At 44.7% G+C, this 12,500-nt stretch overlaps 1 protein-coding gene across 1 annotated transcript in view; it reads left to right on the top strand.

Moving 5' to 3' along the window:
- Positions 1-12,500, top strand: part of LOC109875510 (ras and EF-hand domain-containing protein) — a 33,375-nt gene that overhangs the window by 6,144 nt on the left and 14,731 nt on the right. The window contains 9 exon segments of the mRNA XM_031817430.1: positions 1,987-2,077; positions 3,942-4,037; positions 4,434-4,511; positions 5,492-5,607; positions 7,842-7,910; positions 9,667-9,745; positions 10,191-10,270; positions 10,799-11,132; positions 11,252-11,386. Coding sequence (XP_031673290.1) covers positions 1,987-2,077; positions 3,942-4,037; positions 4,434-4,511; positions 5,492-5,607; positions 7,842-7,910; positions 9,667-9,745; positions 10,191-10,270; positions 10,799-11,132; positions 11,252-11,386 — 1,078 coding nt within the window.

Below are 12,500 nucleotides of genomic sequence, written 5' to 3'. Positions count from 1 at the left end.
TCTACACACACCAACACAGATATATTACTATGTTCTACACATACCAAAACAGATATAATATATTATTATGTTCTACACACACCGACACTAATATATTATTATGTTCTACACAATCCAACACAGATATAACATTATGTTCTACACACACCAACACAGATATAACATTATGTTCTACACACACCAACACAGATATATTATTATGTTCTACACACACCAACACTAATATAATATTGTGTTTTACACAATCCAACACAGATATAATATAGTATTATGTTCTACACAATCCAACACAGATATAACATTATGTTCGACACACACCAACCCAAATGTAATATATTAATATGTTCTACACACACCAACACAGATATATTAATATCTTCTATACACACCAACACAGATATAATATAGTATTATGTTCGACACACACCAACCCAAATGTAATATAGTATTATGTTCGACACACACCAACCCAGATATAATATAGTATTATGTTCGACACACACCAACCCAGATATAATATAGTATTATGTTCGACACACACCAACCCAGATATAATATAGTATTATGTTCTACACACACCAACCCAGATATAATATAGTATTATGTTCTACACACACCAACCCAGATATAATATAGTATTATGTTCGACACACACCAACACAGATATAATGTAATATTATGTTAACTCTGAAAAAAAAACGTCCTCTCACTGTCAACTGCATTTATTTTTCAGTAAACTTATGTGTAATTATTTGTATGAACATAATAAGATTCAAAACCTGAGACATAAACTGAACAAGTTCCACAGACATGTGACATAAATGGAATAATGTGTCTCTGAACAAAGGGGGGTCAAAATCAAAAGTAACAGTCAGTATCTGGTGTGGCCACCAGCTGCATTAAGTACTGCAGTGCATCTCCTCCTCCTGGACTGCACCAGATTTGCCAGTTCTTGCTGTGAGATGTTACCCCACTTTTCCACCAAGGCACGTGGAAGTTCCCAGACATTTCTGTGGGGAATGGCCCTAGCCATCACCCTCCTATCCAACAGGTCCCAGACGTGCTCAATGGGATTGAGATCCGGGCTCTTAGCTGGCAATGCAGAACACTGACATTCCTGTCTTGCAGGAAATCACGACACAGAGCGAGCAGTATGGCTGGTGGCATTGTCATGCTGGAGGGTCATGTCAGGATGAGCATGCAGGAAGGGTACCACATGAGGGAGGAGGATGTCTTCCCTGTAATGCACAGCGTTGAGATTTCTTGCAATGACAACAAGCTCAGTCCGATGATTCTGTGACTCACCGCCCCAGACCATGATGGACCCTCCACCTCCAAATCGATCCCGCTCCAGAGTACAGGCCTCGGTGTAATGCTCATTCCTTCGACGATAAACGCGAATCCGACCATCACCCCTGGTGAGACAAAACCATGACTCGTTAGTGATGTGCAGGTGTTGTTACACATGGTCTGCCACTGCGAGGACGATCAGCAATCCGTCCTGTCTCCCTGTAGTGCTGTCTTTGGCATTTCACAGTACGGACATTGCAATTTGTTGCCCTGGCCACATCTGCAGTCCTCATGCCTCCTTGCAGCATGCCTAAGGCACGTTCACGCAGATGAGCAGGGACCCTGGGCATCTTTCTTTTGCTGTATTTCAGAGTCAGTAGAAAGGCCTCTTTAGTGTCCTAAGTTTTCATAACTGTGACCTTATTTCCCTACCGTCTGTAAGCTGTTAGTGTCTTAACAACCATTCCGTGGGTGCATGTTCATTAATTGTTTATGGTTCATTGAACAAGCATGGGAAACAGTGTTTAAAACCTTTACAATGAAGATCTGTGAAGTTATTTGGATTTTTACAGATTATCTTTGAAAGACAGGGTCCTGAAAAAGGGACGTTTCTTTTATTGCTGAGTTTATATGAATATGTTCCACACACCAACACAGATATAATATATTATGTTTTAATATTGTATTTCTTCTCAGAGCACAGGACAAGGCCTCCATGCAACTCAGTGAGATGGAGGAGGAGATGGATCAACGCATCCATACAGCCGAGAACAACACAAGGCTTCAGGTGACACACGCACACACTTGCTGATTCACTTCAGAAATGATGTCCATGTTATCAGGAGGTATCGGCAGGTTGTGTTCCTACAATGTTTAGACAGACTGATAAGAAGGGTGTAGCTCATCTCTTCCCTCATGTCAAATAGAGAGGGATCTGGGATCAGATTACTCATAGAATCTCAAACACACCTCAACGATGGCCAGGTCAGGAGGAGTGCTTGATACATCAACCTGTTTTCATGTCTGGATTTTCACCTGGCTCAAAGTAACTGCAGTGGGGGGGTGGCCTGGGGTAGTCTGGGGTGGCCTGGGGTAGCCTGGGGTGGTCTGGGGTGGCCTGGGGTGGTCTAGGGTGGTCTGGGGTAGCCTGGGGTGGCCTGGGGTGGCCTGTGGTGGTCTAGGGTGGCCTGGGGTGGCCTGGGGTGGTCTGGCGGTCCATTTTCTGAGGTAATGCTTTTCCATCACACGCTCTCGCGCTCCTCTCTTCTTCTTCTTCCTGTAGCTTTTCTGTCAGTCTTTCACTGTCCTATCTAATAAAGAGTCAATGCAAAGAGGAGTGGGACTGTCCCAGTCCTTTAAAAACAAGTAAAGTTACTCAACAGTGATATTCCTTGGAGTCCCAGTCAATGTTATGTGGTGAGGTGACTGAGCGCTCCATTTCCTGGAATCTGGACATTATTGGTTTACTCTCTCGTTCCTCTACTCTGGGAACAGTCTTATTGTGAAGAGGGCGTGACAACGCCTCTTCCTCCGCCGACAGCATCTTGACTGGCTGCATCACCACTTGATATGGCAACTGCTTGGCATCCGACCGCAAGGCTCTACAGAGGGTAGTGTGTATGGTCCAGTACATCACTGGGGCCGAACTCCCTGCCACCCATGACCTCTATACCAGGCGGTATCAGAGGAAGGCCCAAAAAATTGTCAAAGACTCCAGCCACCCAAGTCATAGACTGTTCTCTCTGCTACCGTACGGCAAGTAGTGCCAATGCACCAAGTCTGGAACAACAGGACCCTGAACAGCTTCTACCCCCAAGCCATCAGACTTCTAAACAAGTCGGCTAGATAGATCATAAAATGGCCACCCGGACTACCTGCATTGACTCTTTTTTTGCACCAACTCTCTTGACTCTACCCTGGACTCTACCCACACATACTTACACTGACTCCCCAACACACACATATACACACAGACACACACACACACAATTTCACTCACCACATACACTACTAGTCAATTTACCCCTACCTATATGTACAGTACATAGCTACCTCAATGACCTCGTACCCCTGCACATCGACTCGGTACTGGTACTCCCTGTATATTGCCATGTTATTTTTACTTGTTATTTTTCATCGTTATTCACCGTGCCAATATTTATATTTCACATTTAATTGTTCATCTTATCTTTAACTCTGCATTGTTGTAAAAGGACCCGCAAGTAAACATTTCACTGTTAGTCTACACCTGTTCTCTACGAAGCGTGACAAATAAAAAACATAAAAAATTTGATATTTCCTTTAAGCATTCAGGTTCCTTGATACACCCTGGCCCCTCCACTTGTTACCCAAACTACCCTGGCCCCTTCCACCTGTCACCCAAACTACCCTGGCCCCTCCACCTGTCACCCAAACTACCCTGGCCCCTTCACCTGTCACCCAAACTACCCTGGCCCCTTCACCTGTCACCCAAACTACCCTGGCCCCTTCACCTGTCACCCAAACTACCCTTGGCAGTAGTGGTCTCTATATGTTGTCAGTGTGTGAGCAGTTGATGATGATGTTATCCTCTATAGTTGTGTCTTCAGTCCTTGTGGAGGCCATAAGTGAGGGAATGATGCTAAACCATTGATCCTTTGTGTTGTCTGTAGGAAGCCAAGAGGGCTGAGGCAGCTCTAAGTGAGCTGAAGAGGCACTATGAGTCCGAGGTGTGTGAGCTGCAGCACAAGGTCCAGAAGATGAAGCTGGTGAGTTTACCATTGGACTATTCCTCATAAGGTTCCATCCAGTACACTCTAAAGATATCCTCTACAGTCCAGGCCAAATTTGAAATACATTTTCACTTTTTCATAAAAGTATTAAACTTGGTTCCTTTGAACAGTTTGGGGCCAAGTTTCATGCTTTTATGAAAAAGTGAACAATTCACCTCAAATTTGGCACCTATTGCCTGAATTGCTAGTCTAACCAATCACTTCTGTTCACCCATTAAGCATTTTGGTTCATTGGTTCATGAAACAATCAGATGAACTCAGGATAGTCGCCTTTGAATAAAATACATCTATGCTGCTATCTGTGCCTCTGAAGATGCTGATTCGCTGAAGGCAAGCAGCATTTGTGTTACTTAATGTCTACTCCCTCCTCAGATTGAAGACCAGTACAAGAACATCAACATGAAAGATGAGTCTTCAACCCTGAAGAGGAAGATCAACAAACTGACTCTGGTGAGATGGTTCTTCCATCCTGTTGTATATCACTCTGTACATATCCTTGATCTCTGCTCCATTTCCTGCTCCAGAATCAGTCTGGCTCTGACCATGATGTCTCCTGTCCCTAACCCCTCCTCTTTCTCTTTCTTTCTCTCTCTGCTCCATTTCCTGCTCCAGAATCAGTCTGGCTCTGACCCTGATGTCTCCTGTCCCTAACCCCTCCTCTTTCTCTTTCTTTCTCTCTCTGCTCCATTTCCTGCTCCAGAATCAGTCTGGCTCTGACCCTGATGTCTCCTGTCCCTAACCCCTCCTCTTTCTCTTTCTTTCTCTCTCTGCTCCATTTCCTGCTCCAGAATCCGTCTGGCTCTGACCCTGATGTCTCCTGTCCCTAACCCCTCCTCTTTCTCTTTCTTTCTCTCTCTGCTCCATTTCCTGCTCCAGAATCAGTCTGGCTCTGACCCTGATGTCTCCTGTCCCTAACCCTAACCCCTCCTCTTTCTCTTTCTTTCTCTCTCTGCTCCATTTCCTGCTCCAGAATCAGTCTGGCTCTGACCCTGATGTCTCCTGTCCCTAACCCCTCCTCTTTCTCTTTCTTTCTCTCTCTGCTCTATTTCTCTCACTCTATTTCTCCTCTTTTGCAATCTTTCACGTTTGCTCTATTTTTGCTCTCTTTCTCTCTCTCTCTCTCTCTCTCTCTCTCTCTCTCCCTTATCTGTCTGTCTGTCTGTCTCTCTGTCTGTCTGTCTCTGTCTCTCAATTCAATTTGCTTTATTGGCATGATGTAATAATGTACATATTGCCAAAGCCTATTTTGGATATTTACAATGTAAAAATGAGATTCAAAATTGTCAACGGGACAACAGTAACAACAATAACCAAGTGTCAAAATAACCATACATTCAACAATAAGCATACAGTAGAGGACATGTGCTCTCTGTTTCTCTCTCTGTCTCTCTCTCTCTCCATCTGTCTATTCCCCCCCCCCCCCCCCCCAGGAAAACCAGAGGTTGAAGCAGGAGTTGATGCAGTCCCACACTAACATAGCCTTCCTGCAGAGTGAACTGGACTCTCTGAAGAGTGACCTGACAGACCACAGCATCAACTCGGAGGGGTGAGATACACACACAAAGCATTTTAAGGCCTTTTTATATTAGACCCTGTCAATCCAGAAAGAGTTAATGTAACATGGGTGTTGGAAATCACAGGAGGCTGCTGAGGGGAGGATGGCTCGTAATAATGGCTGGAATGGAGTGAATGGAATGATATCAAGCACATGGAAACAATGTATTGGATGTGTTTGATACCGTTCCATTTATTCCATTCCAGCTGTTACTTTGTGCCCGTCCTCCGCAATGAATCTGCCACCAGCCGCCTGTGTTGGACACCCATTGTGCATGAGGCATAATCATCTGTACAATCTCTCGTAAAATGCCTTACCTGGGGTGGTAACATGTTTGGCAGGCCTGTAACAGGATATCCTGGTGTGAACTCACACTCACAAAGAGTCTCACAACACGGTTACCTGGCAACCAGGCCGGGGAGATTGATTTCACGCTGTGCCTTTGAACCCGTTCCATTCAAACTTCGTTTTTTTGTTGTGAATGTGTCGATTCTTTGGGAATGCTGAAGTGACTGCTTTGTCGGTATTATTAGAATGTAAACCTGTTCATGTGCAGTATTATTAGGATGTAAACCTGTTCATGTGCAGTATTATTAGAATGTAAACCTGTTCATGTGCAGTATTATTAGAATGTAAACCTGTTCATGTGCAGTATTATTAGAATGTAAACCTGTTCATGTGCAGTATTATTAGAATGTAAACCTGTTCATGTGCAGTATTATTAGAATGTAAACCTGTTCATGTGCAGTATTATTAGAATGTAAACCTGTTCATGTGCAGTATTATTAGAATGTAAACCTGTTCATGTGCAGTATTATTAGAATGTAAACCTGTTCATGTGCAGTATTATTAGAATGTAAACCTGTTCATGTGCAGTATTATTAGAATGTAAACCTGTTCATGTGCAGTATTATTAGGATGTAAACCTGTTCATGTGCAGTATTATTAGAATGTAAACCTGTTCATGTGCAGTATTATTAGAATGTAAACCTGTTCATGTGCAGTATTATTAGAATGTAAACCTGTTCATGTGCAGTATTATTAGAATGTAAACCTGTTCATGTGCAGTATTATTAGAATGTAAACCTGTTCATGTGCAGTATTATTAGAATGTAAACCTGTTCATGTGCAGTATTATTAGAATGTAAACCTGTTCATGTGCAGTATTATTAGAATGTAAACCTGTTCATGTGCAGTATTATTAGAATGTAAACCTGTTCATGTGCAGTGCCTATAGAAAGTCTACATGGATTTCTTCACATTTTATTGTGTTACAAAGGAGGATTAAAATGGATTTCATTTTCTGTCAACAATCTACACAAAATATTCTGCAATGTCAAAGTGGAAGAGAGATGTATGTGGTATGAGAGTTTATGTAGTACTGTATGTGTTATGAGAGTTTATGTAGTACTGTATGTGTTATGAGAGTTTGTGTTATGAGAGTATGTAGTATGTGTTAGTTTCTGTAGTACTGTAGGTGTTATGAGAGTTTCTGTAGTACTGTAGGTGTTAGGAGAGTTTATGTAGTACTCTGTGTTATGAGAGTTTCTGTAGTACTGTAGGTGTTATGAGAGTTTCTGTAGTACTGTAGGTGTTAGGGGAGTTTCTGTAGTACAGGAAGCTTATGTAGTACTGTAGGTGTTATGAGAGTTTCTGTAGTACTGTAGGTGTTAGGGGAGTTTCTGTAGTACAGGAAGCGTATGTAGTACTGTAGGTGTTATGAGAGTTTCTGTAGTACTGTAGGTGTTATGAGAGTTTCTGTAGTACTGTAGGTGTAAGGAGAGTTTCTGTAGTACAGGAAGCTTATGTAGTACTGTAGGTGTTATGAGAGTTTCTGTAGTACTGTAGGTGTAAGGAGAGTTTCTGTAGTATAGGAAGCGTATGTAGTATTGTAGGTGTTATGAGAGTTTCTGTAGTACAGGAAGCTTATGTAGTACTGTAGGTGTAAGGAGAGTTTCTGTAGTACAGGAAGCGTATGTAGTATTGTAGGTGTTATGAGAGTTTCTGTAGTACAGGAAGCTTATGTAGTACTGTAGGTGTTAGGAGAGTTTCTGTAGTACTGTAGGTGTTAGGAGAGTTTATGTAGTACAGGAAGCTTATGTAGTACTGTAGGTGTTATGAGAGTTTATGTATGTGCTTTGAGTGTTTATGTAGTGTTATAACAGTGTATGTAATACGTGTTATGAGAGTATATGTGTACGTTGTGAGTAACTATGTATGTGCAGATACGAGGCGATGATGAGAGAGTTCTCTGATGAGAGGGATAACCTGGAGCGACAGATAGAGATCCTACAGTAAGTCTGACCAATCACAGTGCTCGCCTGACACACAAACAGGAACACTGACCAATCACAGTGCTCACCTGACACAAAATCAGGAACACTGACCAATCACAGTGCTCGCCTGGCACACAAACAGGAACACTGATAGTGCTCCTCTGACACACAAACAGGAACACTGATAGTGCTCCTCTGACACACAAACAGGAACACTGATAGTGCTCCTCTGACACACAAACAGGAACACTGATAGTGCTCCTCTGACACACAAACAGGAACACTGATAGTGCTCCTCTGACACACAAACAGGAACACTGATAGTGCTCCTCTGACACACAAACAGGAACACTGATAGTGCTCCTCTGACACACAAACAGGAACACTGATAGTGCTCCTCTGACACACAAACAGGAACACTGATAGTGCTCCTCTGACACACAAACAGGAACACTGATAGTGCTCCTCTGACACACAAACAGGAACACTGATAGTGCTCCTCTGACACACAAACAGGAACACTGATAGTGCTCCTCTGACACACAAACAGGAACACTGATAGTGCTCCTCTGACACACAAACAGGAACACTGATAGTGCTCCTCTGACACACAAACAGGAACACTGATAGTGCTCCTCTGACACACAAACAGGAACACTGATAGTGCTCCTCTGACACACAAACAGGAACACTGATAGTGCTCCTCTGACACACAAACAGGAACACTGATAGTGCTCCTCTGACACACAAACAGGAACACTGATAGTGCTCCTCTGACACACAAACAGGAACACTGATAGTGCTCCTCTGACACACAAACAGGAACACTGATAGTGCTCCTCTGACACACAAACAGGAACACTGATAGTGCTCCTCTGACACACAAACAGGAACACTGATAGTGCTCCTCTGACACACAAACAGGAACACTGATAGTGCTCCTCTGACACACAAACAGGAACACTGATAGTGCTCCTCTGACACACAAACAGGAACACTGATAGTGCTCCTCTGACACACAAACAGGAACACTGATAGTGCTCCTCTGACACACAAACAGGAACACTGATAGTGCTCCTCTGACACACAAACAGGAACACTGATAGTGCTCCTCTGACACACAAACAGGAACACTGATAGTGCTCCTCTGACACACAAACAGGAACACTGATAGTGCTCCTCTGACACACAAACAGGAACACTTCAAGACTACGAACCTTATTTTCAAAAAGTATTGAAAAGTTTCTGTTTTTATTAGCCAACATGTCAATGGTACTTTTGATCACCCCCTTCCCATTCTAATCCTCTTCCATCCCTCCTCTCTCCCCTGTTTTCCCCCTCCTCTCTTCTGTTTCCCTCCCTCCTCTCTCTCTCCCCCTCCCTATCCCTCGTGTCTCTCTCTCTGTTTCTCTCTCTCCCTCCTTTTCTCTCTTCTGTCTCTCTCTCCTCTGTTTCTCTCCCTCTTTTTCTCTCCATCCTCTCTCGCTGTCCTTTGTTTCTTTCTCTCTTCTGTTTCTCTCTCTTCTTCCTCTCTCCTCTGTTTCTCTCCCTCTACTCTCTCTCTGCTCTGTTTCACTCCCTCCTCTCCTCTTTCTCTCCCTCCCCTCTCTCCTCTGTTTCTCTCCCTCTACTCTCTCTGCTCTGCTTCTCTCCCTCCTCTCTCTCTCCTCTTTCTCTCTCTCCTCTTTCTCTCCCTCCTCTTTCTCTCCCTCCACTCTCTCTCTCCTCTATCTTCCTCCTCTCTCACTCGCCCTCTTTTCCTCCCCCTCTATAGGGCAGCCAACAGGAAGCTTAATGACAGTAATGATGGGCTGCTCAGGTCCCTTGAGAACAGCCTCAGCAAGAGCAACAAGGTGAGATTATACACCTGCATCACCACAGTAACAACACCATCACACTCTCTCTCCCTCGCTCTCTCCCTGCCTCTCATCTTTATCCCTCTCTTTCAATCTGCCCCACCCCCTCATCTCACACCCCTTCTATCCTCCTCTACCCATCATTTTTCTGATCTGAACGTCGGGTTGAATCTCTCAATGCTCGTCCTGGGGGCTTGTCTGTTGGATGAATCATCTGAACCCTGTATGAGAGGCAACGATATCAACATTATATTTCAGTCTTGACGCCTGACTCCCTTTCCTCATAACCTCAGAACTCAACTTCACACACACTCATCTAACGGTCATTCCTGCACTAACACAGAGGGTTCAGTGCACACACACACATATATATACACACACACGCACACACACACACACACACAGTGAACCAGACAGTTGTGACAATGATGTTGTGTTTCAGCGTGATAGCAGTGCTTCTCCAGCCAGCATCATTAGCAGGAGGAGCAGGAGCAACTGTTACTCAACACCATACTTGGACAGGTAAGACAGGACCAGCAACAACCTGGCGTGTTTGTGCAGGTACACACTGCACATCCACATTCCTTAAGTTCTAGACCTCAGCTGAATCTGGTAATGAATGGTGTGGCTGTTGAACAAGTTGAGGAGACTAAATTACTTGGCGTTACCTTGTATTGTAAACTGTCATGGTCAAAACATATAGATTCAATGGTTGTAAAGATGGGGAGGTCTGTCCTTAATAAAGAGATGCTCTGCTTTGTTGACACCACACTCCACAAAGCAAGTCCTGCAGGCTCTAGTTTTATCTTCTCTTGATTATTGTCCAGTCGTGTGGTCCAGCGCTGCAAGGAAACACCTAGTTAAGCTGCATCTGGCCCAGAACAGAGCAGCACGTCTTGTTCTTCATTGTAGTCAGAGGGCTGATATAAATACTATGCATGTCAGTCTCTCTTGGTTAAGAGTTGAGGAGAGACTTATTTTTATAAGAAACATTTAATGTGTTGAAAGTTTCTAGCAGACTGTGTGGATGTTGTGTCCGTCCTGCCCCAGGTTCTACCAGGCGGGTGTGGAGGATGTTGATGAGGACGAGGACCCACTGGGAGGCCTGTTTGGGGGTGGTGGTAGGGGCTCCCTGGGGTGTCGGAGGCCTGGTCTAGACACCATAGCTCTGGCTCTGTGCGACCCAGGCATGCAGCGCAGACATAGCTACGAGGTGGACAGCCTGCCTGAGAGCTGCCTAGACAGCGGCATGTCCACGCTGCGCGGCTCCAACTACGGATATGACTCTGAGCAGGAGGTCAAAGGGCACGAGGATGAGGAGGAGGAGGGACAGAGGGTGGCCAGGATCACAGATGGCCTGGCGGAAGACAACTTTGACAACGACGTAAGCCATACACACACACAGACGTTATACACAGTTCATCTACTTATACTAAGCACACATATTGTGAGTGATAACTGTCATTGTGTACTGACGTTAATGCTCTAGTGTTGATGTGTCAGATTGCAGAGGTGCCGAACAAGATGGTGTTCGGATCAGACAATGGTTCTGTCCTGGACTGGAAACCCTTGGAACCAGTCAGCCGGAACAGCTCGGGAGCGTCCACACGCAAAGCCCTGTCCGCCATCACCAATGAGGTACAGGACAGAGGGAAGGCATGTGGGGAGAGGAAACGAGAGGAGAGGAGAGGAGAAAAGGGGGTAGAGGAGAAGAGAGGAAAGAAAAGGAGAGGAGAGGAGAAAAGGGGGTAGAGGAGAAGAGAGGAAAGAAAAGGAGAGAAAAGGGGGGAGAGGAGAAGAGAGGAAAGAAAAGGAGAGGAGGAGAGGAAAGAAAAGGAGAGGAGAGGAGAAAAGGAGAGAAAAGGGGGGAGAGGAGAAGAGAGGAGAGAAAAGGAGAGAAAGGAGGAGAGGAGAAGAGGAAAGAAAAGGAGAGGAGAAAAGGGTAGAGGAGAAGAGAGGAAAGAAAAGGAGAGGAGAAGAGAGGAAAGAAAAGGAGAGGAGAGGAGAAAAGGAGAGGAGAGGAAAGGAGAGGAGAGGAGAAAAGGAGAGGAGAGGAAAGGAGAGGAGAGGAGGAGAGGAGAAAAGGAGAGGAGAGGAGAAAAGGGGGGAAGAGGAGAAAAGGAGAGGAGAGGAGAAAAGGAGAGGAGAGGAGAAAAGGGGGGAGAGGAGAAAAGGAGAGAAAGGAGGAGAGGAGAAGAGAAGAGAGGAGAGGAAAGGAGAGCTCAAACTTTTGGTACCTTTGACACCCAAACAGACCCTTTATGGTAGAAAACCCTAGTATGGAGATTAACAGTGAGACGTGGTAGAAAACCCTAGTATGGAGATTAACAGTGAGATGTGGTAGAAAACACTTGAGTGTAAATGTTTGACTTAGTTCAGGAAAAACTGCTGACTATGTTGACTATGCATGACTGAGTCAAGGTGTGCCTTTAATTCTCTCTCTCTCTCTCTTTCTCGCTCTCTCTCTTGCTCTCTCTCTCTCTCTCTTGCTCTCTCTCTCTCTCTTGCTCTCTCTCTTCTCCTCTCTCTCTTGCTCTCTCTCTCTCTGCTCTCTCTCTCTTGCTCTCTCTCTCTCTTGCCTCTCTCTCTCTCTTGCTCTCTCTCTTGCTCTCTCTCTCTGCTCTCTCTCCTCTCTCTTGCTCTCTCTCTCTCTTGCTCTCTCTCTCTCTCTCTCTCTCTCTCTCTCTCTCTCTCTCTCATCTCTCTCTCTCTCTCTCTCTCGCTCTCTCTCTCTCTCTCTCTCTCTCTCTCT

Source organism: Oncorhynchus kisutch, linkage group LG3 (genome assembly GCF_002021735.2).
Source record: "Oncorhynchus kisutch isolate 150728-3 linkage group LG3, Okis_V2, whole genome shotgun sequence".
Lineage (NCBI taxonomy): Eukaryota > Metazoa > Chordata > Actinopteri > Salmoniformes > Salmonidae > Oncorhynchus > Oncorhynchus kisutch.
The sequence above is the reverse complement of the archived record's forward strand: the minus strand, read 5'-3'. Positions and strand labels throughout refer to the sequence as shown.